At 43.1% G+C, this 25,198-nt stretch overlaps 1 protein-coding gene across 5 annotated transcripts; it reads left to right on the forward strand.

The window, feature by feature from the left end:
* Positions 1 to 24: 24 nt before the first annotated feature.
* LOC129858461 (septin-8-A-like) lies at positions 25 to 24,716 on the forward strand. Of its 5 annotated transcripts, none has more exons than XR_008760036.1 (11): positions 25 to 257; positions 3,057 to 3,171; positions 3,421 to 3,616; positions 4,940 to 5,126; positions 6,890 to 7,051; positions 7,583 to 7,679; positions 10,064 to 10,232; positions 10,628 to 10,760; positions 11,169 to 11,350; positions 13,975 to 17,716; positions 17,750 to 24,716. XR_008760036.1 is itself a non-coding variant. In XM_055927710.1 (10 exons), exons 1-10 carry the CDS (start codon positions 228 to 230, stop codon positions 13,976 to 13,978), a joined length of 1,275 nt encoding a protein of 424 aa, XP_055783685.1. In that variant the 5' UTR covers positions 25 to 227; the 3' UTR covers positions 13,979 to 24,716. The 5 variants fall into 5 exon arrangements, 2 of the variants coding, with proteins under 2 accessions (XP_055783685.1, XP_055783684.1); XR_008760037.1 differs by having other exon boundaries at positions 13,975 to 17,362; positions 17,594 to 24,716; XR_008760038.1 differs by having other exon boundaries at positions 13,975 to 16,822; positions 16,913 to 24,716.
* Positions 24,717 to 25,198: the final 482 nt, after the last annotated feature.

Consider the following 25,198-nt stretch of genomic DNA (forward strand, 5'->3'; position numbering starts at 1 on the left):
CTCTACAGTACTAAATCAATGCAATAGAGGCTCCACCTTGTACAGTACCGTCTTACTACATGTGAGACTTTAAGAAATTGCATTTCAGCACATAGGGGGTGTTGCCGCAAAGTAGCCATATTGAATGAATTGAGACGTTCCGCTGTCAACCATCGCCGTCCACCCAACTAGGTCCCGATGAAGACAGCTCCTTGTAAATTCTACTCCCCACACTTTTCTTCTTCACGATGGCCGCCACGGACATAGACATTTTCGCTGTAAGTAGCCTAGAGATTTGCTGCGTTTCACAAACATTGTGAATTAACAGCCTAGTGCATTATGCATAGCCTACGTTGCAGTGTGCCTACTGGTATGTTCTGGTTTAAGGTAGTAGCTGATTCGGCGGATATGCAGCATCTAAAGTGGGGTATCATCAACACCGGGAGAGCAGTGATTTCCTCCCCGTAGACTAGATAGCCTTTGGAGAACTGTAGCCTACTCTTGACGCATTATTACGTCGACCCTGTTCTGGGTTGTTTATAAAATGTTAATTGATGCTAGGAATGAAATTGACGCATTTTATACGTTGCACTCTGATATTGCTGATATTGACACCTCACTCTGCTGTCACTCAGAGATTAAACCAATAGCCACTCGATGCTACATTGTATCAATTCGGTCCACAGATGTATCCTTTGCCACTGTCAGTGAAACATTGTAACAGTTTTACAACGTGTTTATTGTAGCCACGCAGGCATTACATGTTAGTCGAGAGAAGAGGGTTGATACATTGTAACTACATCACTACAATGAAAGGAGGGAGAGTTGAACTGTCAGCGCAACCCTAGCTAAGAGGCTAGTTAGTTTGAGTTGTTGTGAATTGAAGCTAACCTGCGCATAACAGGGTAAGTAGCAGCCACTTGTCTCTCCATGAGGGAACTGAAGGAATACTCAGTTCAACAGTATAGGAACACAAACACTCTGGGGACGTGTGTATCTGTCAACATATGACATCCTTCAATGTTTGTTCGTTATGGCAGCCTACTGAATTTGAAATTGATCCCCAGGCCAGAGGGGTCATAACTTAAGGTTTGAACACAAGCCACTTATCTTCATATCAAAGCTACTTATTTTCACTCATTCTGAGCACATAGTTATTGAGTTAGTCCTTCAATTAAACACTGTAGTTCAGTTTGCACCACACACACACATACACACACACACACACACACACACACTACGGCACATGGATGTGAAGCGGATGACAGATTGTGTTTGTTGAGGGTGTGAAATAACAGCTACACAGAGGGATCTTTGTGCCCGTGTGTATGTGCGTGTGTGTGTGTATGTGCGTGTGTGTGTGTATGTGCGTGTGTGTTGGTGTGGGTAGAGCACTGGGCCATTGGCACAGATGATTGTTGTGTTGACCTCATCCTTGTCCTCATGGCTAGACGGCCCAGCTCTCTGTGCTGTGAATAACAACATGCTGTGTTTCTGAAGACAGCCCAGCTCTCTGTGCTGTGAATAACAACATGCTGTGTTTGTGAAGACGGCCTGGGCACACTCCCAAATTGCACCCTATTCCCTATGTAGTCACTACTTTTGACCAGGGCCTATTTAGCTCTCGTCATAACTAGTGCACCACATAGGGAATAGGGTGCAATTTGGGAGTGTGCCTAGACCGTCTTCAGAAACAGAGGTTCAGTATCTGGCTATGGGAAAATGGATTGCATGGACTGCATGCTAATATTCTGAGTTAAATATAACCTAGCATTATACAGGCCTTCATCCTGGGTTAAATATAACCTATAATTAGTCAGGCCTTCGTCCAGGGTTAAATATAACCAAGAATTAGTCAGGCCTTCATCTTGGGTTAAATATAACCTATAATTAGTCAGGCCTTCATCTTGGGTTAAATATAACCTATAATTAGTCAGGCCTTCATCTTGGGTTAAATATAACCTATAATTAGTCAGGCCTTCATCCTGGGTTAAATATAACCTAGCATTAGAGTCGGGCCTTCATCCTGAATCCTGAAATTGTCAAGAAACTGAAGATCTCGTACAACGCTGTGTACTACCCCCTTCACAGAACAGCTTCATTAAATAGTACCCACAAAACACCAGTCTCAACGTCAACAGTGAAGAGGCGACTCCAGGATGCTGGCCTTCTAGGCAGAGTTGCAAAGAAAATGCCATATCTCAGACTGGCCAATAAAAATAAAAGATGAGCAAAAGAACACAGACACTGGACAGAGGAACTCTGCCTAGAAGGCCAGCATCCCGGAGTCGCCTCTTCACTGTTGACGTTGAGACTGGTGTTTTGTGGGTACTATTTAATGAAGCTGCCAGTTGAGGACTTGAGGCATCTGTTTCTAAAACTAAACACTGATGTATGTGTCCTCTTGCTCAGTTGTGCACCGGGGCCTCCCACTCCTCTTTCTATTCTGGTTAGAGCCAGTTTGCGCTGTTCTGTGAAGGGCGTAATACACAGAGTTGTACGATATCTTCAGTTTCTTGGCAATTTCTCGCATGGAATAGACTTATTTTCTCAGAACAAGAATAGACTGACACGTTTCAGAAGAAAGTTCTTTGTTTCTGGCCATTTTGAGCCTGTAATCAAACCCATAAATGCTGATGCTCCTGATACTCAACTAGTCTAAAGAAGGACAGTTTTATTGCTTCTTTAATCAGAACAACAGTTCTCAGCTGTGCTAACATAATTGCAATATGGTTTTCTAATGATCAATTAGCCTTTTAAAATGATAAACTTGGATTAGCTAACACAACGTGCCATTGAAACACAGGAGTGATGGTTGCTGATAATGGGCCTCTGTACGCCTATGTAGATTTTCCATAAAAAATCTGCCATTTCCAGCTACAATAGTCATTTACAACATTAACAATGTCTCCACTGTATTTCTGATCAATTTGATGTTATTTTAATGGACAACAAAAAAAAATGTTTTAAAAACAAGGACATTTCTAAGTGGCCTCAAACTTTTGAACGGTAGTGTATATTTTTTGTTTACGTATTTTTTGTTTACACATTTATAACATGCGATTGTCTCTCCACAGAATGAAGAGGAACGTTGCCTGGAGCTGGGCGGCCATGTTGGGTTTGACAGTCTTCCAGACCAGTTGGTCAGTAAATCAGTCACACAGGGATTCTGCTTCAACATCCTGTGTGTTGGTACGTAACGTCTGAGACCATTCCAGCCTGCAACATCTTAACGCGTCTCATTTCTCACTACAGATACAATTCCAGCCTTAGTGCCAGTCTATTTCTACTGTAGCTAAAGGCAAGGATGTTTTCTGAACGCAGAAACATTCCGGTACCCAGGCTAAAACATCTTCAGTCACAGCATTTTTATTTTCTCACTCACATCTTTTTAAAATGTTCATCGTATTTTCTACTTTTCTCTCTTTTTCTTCATCTCAGGTGAGACAGGGATAGGGAAGTCAACGTTGATGAACACGCTGTTCAACACACTGTTTGAGGCCGAGGAGGCCAGCCACTACCAGAACGGTGTGTACCTGCGGCCCAGGACCTACGACCTGAAGGAGAGCAACGTTCAGCTCAAACTGACCGTAGTCGACACCGTGGGGTTCGGAGACCAGATCAACAAGGAGGAGAGGTGATAATACAGGAACAGATGGGTGCTTCGTTAGTGAGGCGGATAGGAGGTGGTTTGGTGAACCACACTCGCGTGATGAGTAACCTTGCCTGACATCTGGTTGAGATGTTTAGCTCATGGATTTGTGTAGGTACTGTAGGGAGAGGAATAGCATCAGGACTGTTCAGTTAATGGTTCAGGCTGGGGTTGGGGTTCAGGTTGGGGTTCAGGTTAGGGTTCAGGTTAGGGTTCAGGTTGATGTTCAGGTTGGGGTTCAGGTTGGGGTTCAGGTTAGGGTTCAGGTTGGGGTTCAGGTTGGGGTTCAGGTTGGGGTTCAGGTTGGGGTTCAGGCTAGGGTTCAGGTTGATGTTCAGGTTGGGGTTCAGGTTGGGGTTCAGGTTCAGGTTGGGGTTCAGGTTGGGGTTCAGGTTGGGGTTCAGGTTGGGGTTCAGGTTGGGGTTCAGGTTGGGGTTCAGGTTGGGGTTCAGGTTAGGGTTCAGGTTAGGGTTCAGGTTGGGGTTCAGGTTGGGGTTCAGGTTGGGGTTCAGGTTGGGGTTCAGGTTGGGGTTCAGGTTGGGGTTCAGGTTGGGGTTCAGGTTAGGGTTCAGGTTGGGGTTCAGGTTGGGGTTCAGGTTAGGGTTCAGGTTAGGGTTCAGGTTGGGGTTCAGGTTGGGGTTCAGGTTAGGGTTCAGGATGGGGTTCAGGTTAGGGTTCAGGTTGAGGTTAGTCATTAAAATAGCACTTCTTCTTGGATGGTTTCTAGATACTGAACCTACTTTCATTCAGTGGTTAAAGGTTATTAAGACAGGCTGTAGCTATAAGAAGACCAACGTTGGATATTCAGCATTCCTCCTCAGGCCCTCTCGACTAGTGGCCCTCCAGCCGACACACATACAGTGTAAAGGATTGGCATAGCTCAAGGCTTTGGGTCTTTGTGCAGCCATGAATGGGAAGGGAAGAGTAGGGAGAGGATGATTAGAAGAGCTAATGCAGTCTGAAAAGGAACTTGAATAGTCAAACAACAGGGGAGTGGGAAAGTGCATTTTTGGAGCCGTATTATCGTGGCGGTTTGTAACCCAGATACTCTACTGTTTGTTTCTTGAATAGCAGGGGAAACTTTCCTGCTTTTCTGGTGAAAATGCGAAGTTGAGGTTGAGAATAAATACTGTATATGTTTTCAGACCCTGTATTGTTTTATCACTTTTCTCAGGGATGTGATTGTTCCCGATTTAATCAGGAATTCCTGCTTTTCTAACATTCTCCATTCACTTGTAATTGAAACTGACCTATCCCCAAAGCCCAAATCCTGATCACATCCATGTTTTGTCTTTCTGTGCGCTGCAGCTTCAAACCCATAGTGGACTACATCGACACCCAGTTTGAGACCTACCTGCAGGAGGAGATGAAGATCAAGCGTTCCCTGTTCGACTACCACGACACCAGGATTCATATCTGTCTCTACTTCATCGCCCCCACCGGACACTCTCTCAAATCACTGGATCTGGTCACCATGAAGAAACTGGACAGCAAGGTAACGTTTGAAATACACTGTATAAAAGTTTGTGGACACCCCTTCAAATTAGTCTATTCGGCTATTTCAGCCACACCCGTTGCTAACAGTTGTATAAAATCGAGCACACAGCCATGCAATCTCCATAGACGAACGTTGGCAGTAGAATGGTCTTACTGAAGAGATCAGTGACTTTCAACATGGCATCGTCATAGGATGTGACCTTTCCGAAAAGTCAGTTCTACAAATTTCTGGCCTGCTCAGGCCCCCGAGAGGCGCAGCTTTCTAAGGCACTGCATCTCAGTGCTAGAGGCGTCACTACAGACCCTGGTTCATTCCAGGCTGTATCACAACCGGCCGTGATTGGGAGTTCCATAGGGCGGTGCACAATTGGCCCAGCGTCATCCGGGTTAGGGTTTGGCTGGGGTAGGCTGTCATTGTAAATAAGAATTTGTTCTTAACTGACTTGCCTAGTTAAATAAAGGTTAAGTACAAATAGATCTGCCCCGGTCAACTGTAAGCGTTGTTATTGTGAAGTGGAAACGTCTAGGAGCAACAACGGCTCAACTGCGAAGTGGTAGGCCACACAAGCTCATAGAACGGGATCACCGAGTGCTGAAGAATGTAAAAATCGTCTGTCCTCGGTGGCAACACTCACTACCGAGTTCCAAACTGCCTTTGGAAGCAACGTCAGCACAATAACTGTTTGTCGGGAGCTTCATGAAATGGGTTTCCATGGCCGAGCAGCCGCACACAAGCCTAAGATCACCATGCGCAATGCCAAGGGTTGGCTGGAGTGGTGTAAAGCTCGCCGCCATTGGACTCTGGAGCAGTGGAAACACGTTCTCTGGAGTGATGAATCATGCTTCACCATCTGGCAGTTTGACAGACGAATCTGGGTTTGGCGGATGCCAGAAGAATACTACCTGCCCGAATGCGTAGTGTCAACTGTAATGTTTGGTGGAAGAGAAATAATGGTCTGGGGCTGTTTTTCATGGTTCGGGCCCCTTAGTTCCAATGAAGGGAAATCTTAACGCTAAAGCATACAATGACATTCTAGACACTTGTGTGCTTCCAACTTTGTGGCAACAGTTTGGGGAAGGCCCTTTCCTGTTTCTGCATGACAATGCCCCTGTGCACAAAGCGAGGTCCATACAGAAGTGGTTTGTCGAGATCGGTGTGGAAGAACTTGACTGGCCTGCACAGAGCCCTGACCTTAACCCCATCGAACACCTTTGGGATGAATTGGAACGCCGACTGCGAGCCAGGCCTAATCGGCCAACATCAGTGATCTGACCTCACTGATGCTCTTGTGGCTAAATGGAAGCAAGTCCCCACAGCAATGTTCCAACATCTAGTGGAAACCCTTCCCAGAAGAGCGGAGGCTGTTAAAGAAGCAAAGGGAAGGACCAACTCCATATTAAAATGCCCATGATTTTGGAATGAGATGTTTGACGAGCAAGTGTCCACATACTTTTGATCACATATTCTTGTATTAAGAGCTGCTCTTCCACTGTTGCAGGAAAACATTTTTGGACATTGACGTGTTAGCATCTGAAGCGTTGGACATCATAGAGGTGAACAGGTGCTGTAGGCCTGAAGGATACTGACAGGTGTTCAGCTTCAGGCACAACCAGTTACATTTTTATCTCAAAGTAGAGCTGCATTGCATTTTGATGCTTGTATTTGTGTCAATCCAGAGTTAATATTTTTTTTTAAACATAGTAGACCTGATGATTTAAAACGCTATTGGAATGCAAAAGCTGCTCCTCCCTGTACTCCAGGTAAACATAATCCCCATCATTGCCAAGGCAGACACCATATCTAAGAGCGAGCTGCACAAGTTCAAGATCAAGATCATGTCAGAGCTGGTGAGCAACGGTGTTCAGATCCACCAGTTCCCTACTGAGGACGAGGCTGTCACCGAGATCAACTCCTCTATGAATGTGAGTCTTACACACACATACGCGCACGCACGCACACACACACACACACACACACGCACGCACGCATGCATGCACGCACACACACACACGCACGCATGCACATGCACGCACACACACACACACACCCACACACAATTATACACACAAACATGGACACACACACATACACACACACAATTATACACACAAACATGGACACACACACACACACCCTTGTCACATCACAGTGCAGTTGTGTATGCCAGGCACTTGTACACTGTAATCAGATTGCTTGCCTTCCTGATTGACTGCGTCAGCCGAGGAGCCGATTATTGATTGATTGATTGATTAAAAGAGACAACAGTGTCTTCCTCTTCTTCAATGCCTTAAAAAAACACCAGCTTATTTGTGACACATTGCTGTGGTCTTGTGTTTTTAAGCAACAAGTCGTTGTTATATTATAACGTGGGTCATACATGCTCGTGACAGTCTTATCATGCGTTATAAAGAGTTACTAAATGTTCCCATATTAAATTAAATCCTTTCTTGCAGGCCCATCTGCCCTTCGCTGTGGTGGGGAGTGTTGAGGAGGTTGAAGTGGGGAATAAGATGGTGAAAGCCAGACTGTATCCCTGGGGAACTGTACAGGGTAGGTATCTCTCTATTGATCCTGTACCCCTGTGGAACTGTACAGGGTAGGTATCTCTCTATTGATCCTGTACCTCTGGGGAACTGTACAGGGTAGGTATCTCTCTATTGATCCTGTACCTCTGGGGAACTGTACAGGGTAGGTATCTCTATTGATCCTGTACCCCTGGGGAACTGTACAGGGTAGGTATCTCTCTATTGATCCTGTACCTCTGGGGAACTGTACAGGGTAGGTATCTCTCTATTGATCCTGTACCCCTGTGGAACTGTACAGGGTAGGTATCTCTATTGATCCTGTACCTCTGGGGAACTGTACAGGGTAGGTATCTCTCTATTGATCCTGTACCTCTGGGGAACTGTACAGGGTAGGTATCTCTATTGATCCTGTACCGCTGGGGAACTGTACAGGGTAGGTATCTCTATTGATCCTGTACCCCTGGGGAACTGTACAGGGTAGGTATCTCTATTGATCCTGTACCTCTGGGGAACTGTACAGGGTAGGTATCTCTCTATTGATCCTGTACCCCTGGGGAACTGTACAGGGTAGGTATCTCTATTGATCCTGTACCTCTGGGGAACTGTACAGGGTAGGTATCTCTATTGATCCTGTACCCCTGGGGAACTGTACAGGTTAGGTATCTCTATTGATCCTGTACCTCTGGGGAACTGTACAGGGTAGGTATCTCTATTGATCCTGTACCCCTGGGGAACTGTACAGGGTAGGTATCTCTATTGATCCTGTACCCCTGGGGAACTGTACAGGGTAGGTATCTCTCTATTGATCCTGTACCGCTGGGGAACTGTACAGGGTACGTATCTCTCTATTGATGCTGTACCTCTGGGGAACTGTACAGGGTAGGTATCTCTATTGATCCTGTACCCCTGGGGAACTGTACAGGGTAGGTATCTCTCTATTGATCCTGTACCCCTGGGGAACTGTACAGGGTAGGTATCTCTATATTGATCCTGTACCCCTGGGGAACTGTACAGGGTAGGTATCTCTATATTGATCCTGTACCGCTGGGGAACTGTACAGGGTACGTATCTCTCTATTGATGCTGTACCTCTGGGGAACTGTACAGGGTAGGTATCTCTATTGATCCTGTACCCCTGGGGAACTGTACAGGGTAGGTATCTCTCTATTGATCCTGTACCCCTGGGGAACTGTACAGGGTAGGTATCTCTATTGATCCTGTACCCCTGGGGAACTGTACAGGGTAGGTATCTCTCTATTGATCCTGTACCGCTGGGGAACTGTACAGGGTACGTATCTCTCTATTGATGCTGTACCTCTGGGGAACTGTACAGGGTAGGTATCTCTATTGATCCTGTACCCCTGGGGAACTGTACAGGGTAGGTATCTCTCTATTGATCCTGTACCCCTGGGGAACTGTACAGGGTAGGTATCTCTATATTGATCCTGTACCCCTGGGGAACTGTACAGGGTAGGTATCTCTATATTGATCCTGTACCCCTGGGGAACTGTACAGGGTAGGTATCTCTATATTGATCCTGTACCCCTGGGGAACTGTACAGGGTAGGTATCTCTCTATTGATCCTGTACCTCTGGGGAACTGTACAGGGTAGGTATCTCTATTGATTCTGTACCCCTGGGGAACTGTACAGGGTAGGTATCTCTCTGATCCTGTACCCCTGGGGAACTGTACAGGGTAGGTATCTCTATATTGATCCTGTACCCCTGGGGAACTGTACAGGGTAGGTATCTCTCTATTGATCCTGTACCTCTGGGGAACTGTACAGGGTAGGTATCTCTATATTGATCCTGTACCCCTGGGGAACTGTACAGGGTAGGTATCTCTATATTGATCCTGTACCCCTGGGGAACTGTACAGGGTAGGTATCTCTATATTGATCCTGTACCCCTGGGGAACTGTACAGGGTAGGTATCTCTATATTGATCCTGTACCCCTGGGGAACTGTACAGGGTAGGTATCTCTATATTGATCCTGTACCCCTGGGGAACTGTACAGGGTAGGTATCTCTCTATTGATCCTGTACCTCTGGGGAACTGTACAGGGTAGGTATCTCTCTATTGATCCTGTACCGCTGGGGAACTGTGCAGGGTAGGTATCTCTATTGATTCTGTACCCCTGGGGAACTGTACAGGGTAGGTATCTCTCTGATCCTGTACCCCTGGAGAACTGTACAGGGTAGGTATCTCTATTGATTCTGTATATTGATATTACGCAATCACTAGAGACCCATATCAATAATGCCAATATAAAAAAAGACTTTAATTGTTATTTTCTCAAATGCATATTGTTGTTAACTTGCTATTGAATGACCAGTCCCTTTCAAACTATAAGGTATATTACCATATTAAACCAACCATATAACCCAGTCCTGCTGTGTTGTGTTGATCAGTGGAGAACGAGAGCCACTGTGACTTTGTGAAGCTGAGAGAGATGTTGCTGAGAGTGAACATGGAAGACCTGAGAGAGCAGACTCACGCCAGACACTACGAGCTCTACAGACGCTGCAAACTGGAGGAGATGGGATTTACAGATACAGACCCCGACAACAAACCCTTTAGGTGAGACCAGCTCTTGTTCAACGTTACATAGCGGGCAGGTTGTCTATCCTTTTTTTGGGGCTGAAGGTTTGATGACAAATATGCACAATATAAAGTGAAATTAGATCAGTGTTAGAAGTCAAAATACGGCCAAAGCATCAGAACACCTAGATGTCCAGGGGCCGGCGAGTACATCTACAGTAAGGAGCAAAAGCCCATGGACGTCTCACAGCAGTCAGAGACCTAATACACATTCTAGAATGAAATATAGACACCCTATTCCCTACCTAGTGCACTACTTTTGACCAGGGAACCCTGTTCCCTATGTAGTGCACTAGGTAGGGAACAGGGTTCCATTTGAGATGCATCCATATGCCTGTTTACCTGTAACTACCTCGTCTTCCCTCACCAATCAGTCTGCAGGAGACGTATGTGGCCAAGCGGAGAGAGTTCCTGGGGGATCTGCAGCATAACGAGGACGACATGAGACAGATGTTTGTCAACAAGGTGAAGGAGACCGAGGCAGAGCTGAAAGTAAAGGAGAGGGAGGTAATCATTCACAGGTGCTTCTGGGAGTTTGTTTTGTTTAGATTATGATGTTGTTCTGCTCCCTTTCATACTTGAACTCATCCTCATTTTGGGACTGTGTGTCTACAGTCATAACGTAACAGGGCATTTTGGGACTGTGTGTCTACAGTCATAACGTAACAGGGCATTTTGTGACTGTGTGTCTACAGTCATAACGTAACAGGGCATTTTGGGACTGTGTTTCTACAGTCATAACGTAACAGGGCATTTTGGGAGCTTCCAACAGTTTGGACCCTTTTACTTTAGTTTGAATTGTTTGCTCAGTGCAGCAGTCCGAGACAGTTCCTTGGATGTTCCACTGCCTATATTATTAGACGTTAAAGCACAAAGTGCCTATATGTTACCATGTTACCAACCCCTCCTCTCCAGCTCCATGAGAGGTTTGAGCAGCTGAAGAGGATGCATCAGGAGGAGAAGAGGAATCTGGAGGAGAAGAGGAGTGACCTGGAGGAAGAGATGAACGACTTCAACAGGAGGAAGGTGGCAGCTGAGACGCTGATGGGTCAGTCTCTACAGGGATCCTCACAACCATTCAGAAAGGACAAGAAGAAGTACGTATTTTCTTTCTCTCTGTCTGTCTGTCGGTCTGTCTCTGTCTCTGTCTCTCTCTCTCTCTCTCTGTCTGTCGGTCTGTCTCTGTCTCTGTCTCTGTCTCTCTCTCTCTGTCTGTCTCTGTCTCTGTCTCTCTCTCTGTCTGTCTGTCGGTCTCTCTCTGTCTCTGTCTCTATCTCTGTCTGTCTGTCGGTCTCTCTGTCTCTGTCTCTCTCTCTGTCTGTCTGTCGGTCTCTCTCTGTCTCTGTCTCTCTCTTTGTCTGTCTGTCTCTCTCTGTCTCTGTATCTGTCTGTCTGTTGGTCTCTCTCTGTCTCTGTCGCTGTCTCTGTCTCTGTCTCTCTCTCTCTGTCTCTCTCTTTGTCTGTCTCTGTCTCTCTCTCTGTCTGTCTCTCTCTGTTTGTCTCTCTCTGTCTCTCTCTTTGTCTGTCTGTCTGTCTCTCTGTCTGTCTCTCTCTCTGTCTATCTCTCTGTCTGTCTCTCTGTCTGTCTCTCTCTCTCTCTCTGTCTGTCTCTCTGTCTGTCTGTCTCTCTCTCTGTCTGTCTCTCTCTCTGTCTCTCTCTCCCTCCTTTACTTTCTTTTTCTGTTTTTAGCATTGAATTCATTATTTGATATACTATAGCTCAAGTGATATTTGTAATCTTCACTATAAGTGTTCAACTCCTGACAGTCCTTGAGTGTTTCAGTGTCACTATAGCCAAGCCTTTAACTGACCAAACGCTATAGTAGCAGAACACTAGAGCCCTGAAGCTCTGGCCTTGTGTTCTGCTTGTCTCTATGGGACTGACACTCGCACAGTTGCAGTCAGGAAGTGACTAATGATATAGCATTACAGTGCCAGGAGACATCTTGGCTTGGAAACTGTGATACGGGGGACGGATTGAGTCTGACATTGTTTTCCCAGACAGTGGAGGATGGCACAGTTTGCTCTGTCACTGCCTGATCGCCTGATGCTTGTGGTTCTGCAACACACACACATACAAACACAATAACACACACTACACACACACCACCACCACCACCAGACCGTCTCTGCATAGCACGACCTGTCAGTCTCGATATCCGCTAGGCTGGGTCACTGGTGTTTAGCGACACACAATATGAATTGATAGGGTAACACTAGTCTTTTCTCACAGCCTCAGTGTATGATAACACAAATCTGACTAGACTGTGATAACACCAGTCATATGTAGCTAGTGTTATCATAGAGGCTGTGGACTGCATGTGTCATTCACTGTTTGGGTGCTACCAGAAACATAGACTTGTCTGTGGGTGACACTTAGAAGGTTCAGAGTTAGACATCTTAGAAGGTTCAGAGTTAGATATCTTAGAAGGTTCAGAGTTAGATATCTTAGATGCTTCAGAGTTAGACATCTTAGAAGGTTCAGAGTTAGACATCTTAGAAGGTTCAGAGTTAGATATCTTAGAAGGTTCAGAGTTAGATATCTTAGATGGTTCAGAGTTAGACATCTTTGATGGTTCAGAGTTAGACATCTTAGAAGGTTCAGAGTTAGACATCTTAGAAGGTTCAGAGTTAGATATCTTAGATGGTTCAGAGTTAGACATCTTAGATGGTTCAGAGTTAGACATCTTAGAAGGTTCAGAGTTAGATATCTTAGATGGTTCAGAGTTAGACATCTTAGATGGTTCAGAGTTAGATATCGTAGATGGTTCAGAGTTAGACATCTTAGATGGTAGCCCATTCAGTTCAGAGTTAGACATCTTAGAAGGTTCAGAGTTACATATCTTAGATGGTTCAGAGTTAGACATCTTAGATGGTTCAGAGTTAGACATCTTAGATGGTTCAGAGTTAGATATCTTAGATGGTAGCCCATTCAGTTCAGAGTTAGACATCTTTGATGGTAGCCCATTCAGTTCAGAGTTAGACATCTTAGATGGTAGCCCATTCAGTTCAGAGTTAGACATCTTTGATGGTAGCCCATTCAGTTCAGAGTTAGATATCTTAGATGGTAGCCCATTCAGTTCAGAGTTAGACATCTTAGATGGTAGCCCATTCAGTTCAGAGTTACACATCTTAGATGGTAGCCTATTCAGTTCAGAGTTAGACATCTTGCATAAAGAATATCAGTGGTTACAAGCTTCTGTCTGCATTCCTATCCCAATGTTAATCTGTCTATTGTAATGGAATAATGATCTCTCTCCTCAGACCAAAGAGAGATCTGTTGGACATTTATCTTCATAGAGTCTCAATGACAGGAAATGTTAAGCAGCACACTGATGAGGAGGAGAAAGTGTGATGAAATGTGAGGAAATAAAAGGTTGACTATTGACTATGACTCTGCTGACTCCATAGACTTGGCTGATTCACCAAGTTAATGTGGAGGTTATAGTGCCCTCTATTGGACAGTTCCCACATTTCACATCATAACCAGTTCATTTTATTCGTAGAGAGATGGTCCCTGTTGACAGATCATAAAACGGTTTGGTTCGATCTGTAAAACTGAAACATCCATAATGTTGAAATGATTGCGATCATTGTTAACACACTATTCTCAACTTTTTTTTTTAGTTTTGCATACTATTTTCTTCTTATGATTTTCAATTCATCAAATTCTATATATGTTCCTTTTACCATATTTTTTGCCATATTTTCTTTATTTCAGTTGATTCGTGGCACCACAGCAACACCAAGGCAACCAGGAATGTGTCTCTTCATCACCATGGAAACAAGGGACTTATTTTATCTTCACTTTTTATCTTCAGGGACTATTTAATTCTCAAATTGTATGAATGGACCCCAATGACACCTCTTTGACACTACATGTGAGAGAGCGAGCGAGAGAAATGTGTGTGATGATGATGAGTTGGCTGTGAGCCGCTCTGTATTCAAGGATCAGAAAGATGACCTTACACAGTGGACTTCATGGGCGTGTCCAAAATGGCCCCCTATTCCCTACAGTATACATGTCTTGTGGAGTCAGCACTGGAGATCAAAGTGTGCATCCTAAATGGCCCACTATTCCCTATATAGTGCACTACTTTTGACCAGCGCCAAGTAGTGCACTATATAGGGAATAGGGTGTAATTCAGGACGCTGGCGTTCTCTCCAGTGCTGACTCCACAAGACGTGTGAAAACAAAACCTGTGGACTCAGTTATGATAACTTTAGTGTATGTGGTTTTACGTTCCTGGTGTGAATGTGTCAATCTACCATCTGAAACGTACATAGACATTAGAACCAGGAAACGTAAGGCTAGGAAGAAAGTATGTATAGTTCTATCTTGGTTTCCAAACTGCTTCTGAAACAGAGCGACAGCTCGCCTTCCAGGCTAATATAGTTTACCCATCACTGTGTCAAATATTGACTGTGAACTGTGTGTGTGTGTGTGTGTGTGTGTGTGTGTGTGTGTGTTAATTTGTATGTGTGTATTAATGCCAGCGAAGACAGTTTTTGGAGGATATATTGGCACGGATGTTTTTAGGCATTATCACTTTTATACAACGGGCTACCAACATATTCAAATAATGATTTACATATTTTCATTAAAAAAGTGTATTTTGATTAATTTATTCATACTATTTCATCTTTCCATGAGATATAGTCCTGACACAAATTTAAGGTTGCTACCCAATCCAGCTGATTGCTGGTCGTTCGTTCTATCGGTTTGGTTGACAGAGATGCGACCCAGTCGTTAAGTCTTTTTGTTCTGTATCTATAGACCCAGTCGTTAAGTCTTTTTGTTCTGTATCTATGGACCCAGTCGTTAAGTCTTTTTGTTCTGTATCTATGGACCCAGTCGTTAAGTCTTTTTGTTCTGTATCTATGGACCCAGTCGTTAAGTCTTTTTGTTCTGTATCTATAGACCCAGTCGTTAAGTCTTTTTGTTCTGTATTTATGGACCCAGTCGTTAAGTCTTTTTGTTCTGTATCTATGGACCCAGTCGTTAAGTCTTTTTGTTCTGTATCTATAGACCCAGTCGTTAAGTCTTTTTGTTCTGTATCTATGGACCCAGTCGTTAAGTCTTTTTGTTCTGTATCTATAGACCCAGTCGTTAAGTCTTTTTGTTCTGTATCTATGGACCCAGTCGTTAAGTCTTTTTGTTCTGTATCTATAGACCCAGTCGTTAAGTCTTTTTGTTCTGTATCTATAGACCCAGTCGTTAAGTCTTTTTGTTCTGTATCTATGGACCCAGTCGTTAAGTCTTTTTGTTCTGTATCTATAGACCCAGTCGTTAAGTCTTTTTGTTCTGTATCTATGGACGCAACAGTCATGCGTTCTAAATGTTCCATTGCCATACTGGCTGGCAACGTTCTTATCCCTTGCTTGCCAGCTAGCCAACTATGGCTAATTTACAGTCACGTCAAACAGTACAGCCAGGATAACAGCAAAGTAGCTGCGTTTGGGTTTGTTTAAGGTGTTTTCTAGTGACATTTATTTGGATACATCCATAACAATGAGCTAATGATGCACAATTTTGCATGGCATAGAATGTGCTCGCTCGTCAGGACAGTGTTGTTCAGAGGAGCTAGCCAACAACACAGCTAACACAATCACTAGCTGCATTTCGTTTCGTTTTACCTGTTATCTATTGACATTTCTTTGTATATATCCATACAAATGATGCCAGCTGATTCATGATTTCCACTGGCTGAAAAAAACTGTCTGTCTGTCTCGTCCGGACTCCCAACATGTTCATTACTATGGGACAGCTGGAGATGATGTCAAATTTTAAAGAGACAGACAGAAAGGGTTATACAAATCTCCGCTGTTGAAAACCAATTGCTAGTCTAAAAGAAATGGGATATAATGTCCAGATGCTTTTTATAGTGGAGATCAAGTTTATAAATGACCTGGCTGGGCTGATGAGACAGTGGATTGCGCAGTGAGATGGAACAGAGTAAATAGACATTTTAACTTCATAGGTTTAGCCGGTGGTGACTAGTGGAATAGACACTGGCTGGAATGCGGTTTTAACCAATCAGCATCCAGGATTAGACCCATCCGTTGTATAACATAGATTATGCATTTGTGTATTTATACATGCAAATGTATGTAAAGTAATCTAAATATGACTAAACCATAGTCAATAGAAGTGTAATAATTAATCCAGTGCTGTTTTACATGAATACAGAACTTGTATACTGTATATGAATATATGCATATTAATACTATATTTTCGAGTTGCTGATAGCTAGGTAGAGTCCAGTATGTAAATACTGTATCTAGGTAGAGTCCAGTATGTTATCTGTAGCTAGGTTACCTGCAGCTAGGTAGAGTCCAGTATGTTATGATGCTGTTGCTAGGTAGAGTCCAGTATGTAAATACTGTATCTAGGTAGAGTCCAGTATGTTATCTGTAGCTAGGTTACCTGTAGCTAGGTAGAGTCCAGTATGTTATGATGCTGTAGCTAGGTAGAGTCCTGTATGTTATGATACTGTTGCTAGGTAGAGTCCAGTATGTTATGATGCTGTAGCTAGGTAGAGTCCAGTATGTTATGATGCTGTAGCTAGGTAGAGTCCAGTATGTTATCCTGTAGCTAGGTAGAGTCCAGTATGTTATCCTGTAGCTAGGTAGAGTCCAGTATGTTATCCTGTTGCTAGGTAGAGTCCAGTATGTTATGATGCTGTAGCTAGGTAGAGTCCAGTATGTTATGATGTAGCTAGGTAGAGTCCAGTATGTTATGATACTGTTGCTAGGTAGAGTCCAGTATGTTATGATACTGTAGCTAGGTAGAGTCCAGTATGTTATGATACTGTAGCTAGGTAGAGTCCAGTATGTTATGGTGCTGTAGCTAGGTAGAGTCCAGTATGTTATGATACTGTAGCTAGGTAGAGTCCAGTATGTTATGATACTGTAGCTAGGTAGAGTCCAGTATGTTATGATGTAGCTAGGTAGAGTCCAGTATGTTATCCTGTAGCTAGGTAGAGTCCAGTATGTTATGATACTGTAGCTAGGTAGAGTCCAGTATGTGATGATGCTGTAGCTAGACAGAGTCCAGTATGTTATGATGCTGTTGCTAGGTAGAGTCCTGTATGTTATCCTGTAGCTAGGTAGAGTCCAGTATGTTATGATACTGTAGCTAGGTAGAGTCCAGTATGTTATGATACTGTAGCTAGGTAGAGTCCAGTATGTTATGGTGCTGTAGCTAGGTAGAGTCCAGTATGTTATGATACTGTAGCTAGGTAGAGTCCAGTATGTTATGATACTGTTGCTAGGTAGAGTCCAGTATGTTATGATGCTGTAGCTAGGTAGAGTCCAGTATGTTATGATGCTGTTGCTAGGTAGAGTCCTGTATGTTATCCTGTAGCTAGGTAGAGTCCAGTATGTTATGATGCTGTTGCTAGGTAGAGTCCAGTATGTTATCCTGTAGCTAGGTAGAGTCCTGTATGTTATCCTGTAGCTAGGTAGAGTCCAGTATGTTATGATGCTGTTGCTAGGTAGAGTCCAGTATGTTATCCTGTAGCCAGATAGAGTCCAGTATGTTATGATGCTGTTGCTAGGTAAAGTCCAGTATATTCTATTATAATTATAATAATTATAATTTATTACATTTCTATAGTGCTTTTCATAGAATCTCAAAGCGCTTCAATTGCAAAAAAAAACAAGCAAGCAATGTAACATGACAGGTTAACCAATAAAGAGTCCAATAAAGAGTCTTTGAAAGCTGCATCCTCTGAAGATAGAGAAAATCAGTTCAGAGAGAAGGTCAGTTCAGCGTTTGAGCGGAGAGAGCTGGTCAGAGGATGGTGATGGAGTCCGCTGATGATCTTGTAGTGGGCAAGTCTGGGAACCAGCCTGAGTCTTATAGCCGCCACTGGACTTCTCCTCTTCCACTCTGTGTAACACTGATGCCTCAGCAGCTCTGGGCGCCAGAAAGTTCACCACACGAAGTTCAAGAATAAGTAGCAAATCGTCCTCACTACCAGCCCTCTGCCTCATCACTGCTGTATTCCTCTGTCTGCTCTTCCTCTCACGCCACTCCTCAAATGATGTTCTTAGAAGATCAGGAATTAGCAGCCAGTTAAAAAAAATACATTTAAAAAGGCTTGTACTGCGTCCAGATGCATAATTCAAATAAAAACATTAGCCATTTAGCTAGCTAGCCAAGCCAAAAAGTGTTAACCTGTCAGTCAACCTGCAAAGCCATGGCTCAAAAACACCAGTTATATGCAATGTTATCAAAAACAAAAGAGATGATTTTAAAAATCCACAATTAAAAACATCTAAAAAATAACTAAATATGTACACATTTACAGGAGCTCTGTACTTAGGCTTCTACTAGGGCACCATGGCAACTAAACGCAGCAAAAAAAGAAACGTCCCTTTTTCTGTCTTTCAAAGATAATTCGTAAAAATCCAAATAACTTCACAGATCTTCATTGTAAAGGGTTTAACACTGTTTCCCATACTGACTCTGAAAAACACCAAAAGAAAGAGGCCCAGGGTCCCTGCTCATCTGCGTGAACGTGCCTTAGGCATGCTGCAAGGAGGCATGAGGACTGCAGATGTGGACAGGGCAATAATTTGCAATGTTCGTACTGTCAGACGCCTAAGACAGCGCTACAGGGAGTCAGGACGGACAGCTGATCGTCCTCGCAGTGGCAGACCACGTGTAACAACACCCACACAGGATCGGTACATCCGAATATCATACCTGCGGGACAAGTACAGGATGGCAACAACAACGGCCCGAGTTACACCAGGAACGCACAATCCCTCCTTCAGTGCTCAGACTGTCCGCAATAGGCTGAGAGAGGCTGGACTGAGGGCTTGTAGGCCTGTTGTAGAGGCAGGTCCTCAACAGACATCTCCGGCAATGACGTCGCCTATGGGTACAAACCCACCGTCGCTGGACAAGACAGGACTGGCAAAAAGTGCTCTTCACTGACGAGTCGCGGTTTTGTCTCACCAGGGGTGGTGGTCGGATTCGCGTTTATCATCGAAGGAATGACCGTTACACCGAGGCCTGGAGCGGGAGCGATTTGGAGGTGGAGGGTCCGTCATGGTCTGCGGCGGTGTGTCACAGCATCATCGGACTGAGCTTGTTGTCATTGCAGGCAATCTCAACGCTGTGCGTTACAGGGAAGACATCCTCTTCCCTCATATGGTACCCTTCCTGCAGGCTCATCCTGACATGACCCTCCAACATGACAATGCCACCAGCCATACTGCTCGTTCTGTGCGTGATTTCCTGCAATACAGGAATGTCATCATTCTTCCATGGCCATCGAAGAGCCCGGATCTCAATCCCATTGAGCACGTCTGGGACCTGTTGGATAAGAGGGTGAGGGCTAGGGCCCTTCCCCCCAGAAATGTCCGGGAACTTGCAGGTCCCTTGGTGGAAGAGAGGGGTAACATCTCACAGCAAAAACTAGCAAATCTGGTGCAGTCCATGAGGAGGAGATGCACTGCAGTACTTAATGCAGCTGGTGGCCACACCAGATACTGACTGTTACTTTTGATTTTGACCCTCCCTTTGTTCAGGGACACATTATTCCACTTCTGTTAGTCACATGTCTGTGGAACTTGTTCCGTTTATGTCTCAGTTGTTGAATCTTGTTATGTTCATACAAATATTTACACATGTTTGCTGAAAATAAACGCAGTTGACAGTGAGAAGACGTTTATGCGCAGTTTATACTATGCAATAAGGGTGAAAGCGACCATACAATTGAATTAAATATGTAAAGGTAAAAAGTTGAGAGGAGATATGGTTTACAGAGCTGAAGGACATCTGACTGCTGTTTATTCTCTGAAATGTTACTGTTAAAGAGAAAGAGGAGAAGACCTCTGTATGCCTTTTCATTCCAATCAAGAAGTAAAAGGGAATTCACTTGGGACGTGTATGCATTGTTCTGGGACTTCAGAAGGCGAATCGTGGTTTTATCAATGCTGTATATTTGCAGCCTATAAGGAATGTATAGATACAATTCATGAGTTTTTACCAGCTACACTGATCACTCACCTGTACTTTACTTCTCTGTTCTCTGTATCACTTGGCTGACAACTCAAACTGAATTATTCCACTGCTCTATCGTTCTCTACGTACTTCAGTCAGAGACTGACATCATTTAAGTCGTTTGTGGTGATGTCATAATGAGGGGTGTTGCACAAAACATAGTCATCAAAGATTGGATCATTGATAACCAATCAGAGTATCAAAGCCAATGACACATTTTCAAAACAACGCTTTACCCACGTGTGTTCTGGCCCTGGCCCAACACATCGGTTTCTGGGAACAATCAGACGGCCTAGAATTGATTTACATTCTAGAAATCGTCAGATCCAGACTCATTGTGGAGAAGAATCTAATGTCTGTGGGTGTGGCGTAGCATTTGGCCAGAGCAAGGAGTTTGGGTAACCAGGCAACTGTATTGCATGAAATGGTGCAACCATATCCTATAGCAGCAGGCTTTAAAGTAGGGCGTCTTAAAATACCCAAGACCTGGTTGACTGTGGTGTTTGTGGGTCATGAATGTTGTTTCCCAACCCTGCATATCCTCCTCCCATTACTTTGCTCTGAAAGTTTTATTTTAGCCTGAGTGCTAGTGTGTTTGTGCTATCATGCCTACTCCAGCATGTATGGCTTGACAATGAGCAGTGGAGTTGACAAGAGCACAAACAGATCTGTGACCAGGCTAGTTTTTTATTTCTCCAGTAAGCCTGGCTTATCTGAGTTACGTAGGAGAGATTGTTTTATTGTTCCCCGGGCAATGAATCAATGAATAGCAAGTATTGTCATAGTTTTAACCTGTTTCAATTGAGGGTTAATTATGTAATAAACAGTTAATCTAGGGATTAGCATATGCAAAATACTGGTCATCAAAATACTAACTTACTTATAGACTACTTTTAGTCACATAATCATCATATTCATGTTCATAAATGTACAGTACTCAATTCCCAGTGAGTAGAGGTTTACAGAAAGTAGTATAGTTTTATGTTCTGTTCATTTATCATGACTTTCCTGGGCATGCAGTATGTATACTCTTGTAGGCTAGCCTGCCTCCTTGTCTCCTGTTCAAATCAATGACCTGAGCTTTTTCTTTTTCTTTTCATAGCTTCTTTAGTCTTCCGTCTGCGTACTCCCTAACATCAGGAAGGAATTTAAATTAGAAGACTGACTTTCTACCATGCCAAAAGGATGGCTGTTCTATTCTTCCCCGATTTGACTATTAACAAGCTATTGAGGTTACTATTTTTTACAGCGTGATTCAAAGCTTAATTTTTGTAAAAATATGTGAGTCTGAGTCCCAAATGACACCATATTCCCTATGTAGTGCACTACTTTTGACGTAAGCCCCTGGTCAAAAGTAGTGCACTACATAGGGAATCGAGTGCCATTTAGGACGGACACCTTGCTGTGATGTGCTCTCCTTTCTGAACTCTTGAAGTGATGTTCCTACCAATACCTGGTCCTGGAGTCTTCAATACAGTGCAGGCCAAGCTCAGCATAATATTAAACACATTCTCTAATACTTAGAAAGTATACAGGCTATCTATAGGGCTATAAAGTAGTGCACTATATAGGGAATAGGGTGCCATTTGGGATGCAAACTTGGTTCAATAAAAGCTGATGCTCTAAAGCCGTCAAACTCAACTCTGGACCTCAAAGCCAGTTCCACTGCATTTTTTTCATTGACCACGTTTACATGTGCACAGTATTCTGGATAATATCCTGCTTAAGGTCTTATTCGGGATAAGCTATTTACATGCACCTTTTGATATCCCGCTCTTGAGTATCCCTGTAGCCATGAATAAACTGAATATTCCTCATTTAATTATATGGCTTAAATGGATTAGTAACTGAAATATGGACACTGAGTAGTAAGCTTATAACCTCACGTAGTGTAATATAATATTAATTCTTGCAGAATTATGAATTTCAGGATGGCCAGACAGGATGGCCAGTGTTGAATGTTTATCATTTTTAACTTAAAAAAGAGACCCTTAAACCCAGACTTTGGACCACACACCCACTCCACTGAATAACAGGCTAGTGATTGCTTTGATGTGTTTGCAGTAAGCCACTGATTCCTTCCAAACCACTCATTGTTGAATTTGCAATTTCCAACTTTTTGTATAATTTTTTATTTTATGATTTTTTAAATTACTTTTATTTAACTAGGCAAGTCAGTTAAAAACAAATTCTTATTTACAATGACGGCCTACTAAAAAGCAAAAGGCCTCCTGCGGGGACGGGGGCAGGGATTTAAAAATATATATATAAATATAGGACAAAAAACACACATCGCGACAAGAGAGACAACACAACACTACGTAAAGAGAGACCTAAGACAACAACATAGCAAGGCAGCAACACATGACCACACAGCATGGTAGCAACACAACATGACAACAACATGGTAGCAACACAACATGGTAGCAGCACAAAACATGACACAAACATTATTGGGCATAGACAACAGCAAAAGGGAAAGAAGGTAGATGTTTATGTCCAATGGTCGATGAGCACTGATACGTTTTATCTTCATTATTTCTCTTCATATGACAAGAATTAAAAAGGATTTACCAGTAGATTGTCGACTTGATTCATGATGATGACTGCTAGCTAAGATTTTGAAGTCCAATCAAAGCTACTGTAGATATAATGTGATTTGATGTAATTTTATCTGTGGCCAATGACCTCGAGCCTTCTTGGATGCCCAGTCCAATCAAAGCTACTGTAGATATAACGTGATATGACTTCATTTTATCTGTGGCCAATGACCTTGAGCCTTCTTGGAAGGGCACTTCTTATGTAAGTCTATGTCAGCACCCAAGAGGCTTGAATTTTCAAGCTCTACCCTTAGATTTGGCGGTAACATAGTGTCCCCATGAGTGATAGAACACTGAGCCGATCATGGTGCAACTAGAGAACATTACCAACCCCTACACTCCGTATTTTCCGCTGGCTGCCCCACCACCACAGAAAGCACTAAGCTAGGCTGAAACACCTGCATTTTGGAGCTGCCTTACTCAAGAAAGCAAAAAAGAGAGCATGTATGTGGCTTTATTAACTGAATTATTTATTTATTTTAAATGTTTTTTTTACATTATTTGCAAACTGATATGTGACCGGTATTAATGCCAAAATAACATGCAAAACAGGAAACCCAAATAAATGCTGGGCTCAAAGCCCCACCTGCCTTGAATGACGGGTCGCCACTGATCATATCCCAGGCATCTTATCCGGGTTTATCATAACCGGGTTACAAGCTTTTTCGGGTTATTGTAAACGAGATATGATGTTTATATGCGTCAACTCAAAAACGGAATACTTGAGTATCCCGAATAATAACGGGATATTGGTGTGCATGTAAACGTGGTCATTATTGTTGATTTAGACCTGGGCCACCAGGTGTGTGAAATTAATTATTAGGTAGAACAGAAAACCTGCAGGCTCTGGACCTCGTAGGGTCAGTTGAATGCCCTGCTCTACAGCATGCTTCTCTGCATGGCATTTTACAGGATGGTTTTCTTAAATAAGCATTAGATAACTAGCCTGGGTGCCAGTCTGTTTCTATTCTAGAAAGCAGTTAGCAAGAGAGCAGAAGCAGACTGGCACCCAGGCTATAATATAACAATGTTCAGATTAAAAGCTCCCAGAGGTTATAAATTAATTTGATTAACGAATGTGCTTTCCTTGCTGTTGTCTAGGTGAGGGTCCCCCCCACCCACCCAGGTTACTGTTCTAATTAGGGTTGCAACTTTCACTTGGGACAGGGGGGAACATTCTGAAATTGCCTTTTTGTGTGTGTGTGTGTCCCCCCCCCCCCAAACGAGGCAACGGTGTGCTTTAGGACCACGCAGACGCCTCTGAGTGGTCGGGTAGGCTGTTTGTAGTGTATATCCGACTCTGGATAACAAAAAAATTATAATTATGTCCCCCCCACTTCAAAAACCAAAGTTGCGCCCCTGGTTCTATTTATTGCCTTCGACTAGTAACTTGTCTTATTACACTGTGAAATTGTAGTGTATGAGTTTCATTAAGGGTGCTGCAACCTGTAAGAGGTTGTTAGGGTTGTCTATTTAGAAGGAATAATAACTTGATTTAACATACTGACTTTGTGGACCCCCCCATATGATCTATGGATTAGTATACCTACTTGTGAATAATAATGCGATTTGTGGGGTGGTGTTAACAGTTGGGAATGTATCATTTGATGGCTATAGATGAATCATTAAGGTGTATTGTTGAATTTGTCTGCAATTGAGAACAATATTCCAACAGAAAAAAACGAGACACTAAAACTACTGAAAAATATTAATATTATCCTGAAGTGTCCAAGAGTTTAACTATAATACCTTAAAATATGTTATCTTATAAAAGTTATTGATTATACCCTATCTTGTATAGATTAGTATTTGCTCGCTATGAATAAAAAATACTTTAAAAAAAAATATTCTCCTCTCTTTTATTCAATGTTAATGAATACATTCTGACAGCTATGAACTTTGTTTTTTACCTCTTCTCATGTCCACACAAGCGAATAGGGTGTCAGAGCGCCACTGCACTCTCTCTCTCTCGAGCCCCTGGCGTTCTAGAATGTTCCAGAGTCCAGACCAATGACTGATTGGTCCAGACACAGAGCTACTGGTTTCCAGTTACCAAATAGACTTAGTTTTGAATTGTTGGTTTTACATTAATTGTGAAAATGTTATGAAATTAAAGCCAATCTGCAAATGGTTGTTTGGACATATATGCGTAATGGTTCATAAATAATTTAAATGCATTCAATTTATGTAAACTCAATTTATAACAGTAGTTTGACACAGTACATGTATATGCCTAATTATTCTGGAGATGCCGTTTACATTGGTCAACCAAAAACTGTCTGCAACTGTTCCAAACTGTTCATCGTGTCAACAATATGGCACAATAA

This window comes from Salvelinus fontinalis, chromosome 6, assembly GCF_029448725.1.
Source record: "Salvelinus fontinalis isolate EN_2023a chromosome 6, ASM2944872v1, whole genome shotgun sequence".
NCBI classification, from domain to species: domain Eukaryota; kingdom Metazoa; phylum Chordata; class Actinopteri; order Salmoniformes; family Salmonidae; genus Salvelinus; species Salvelinus fontinalis.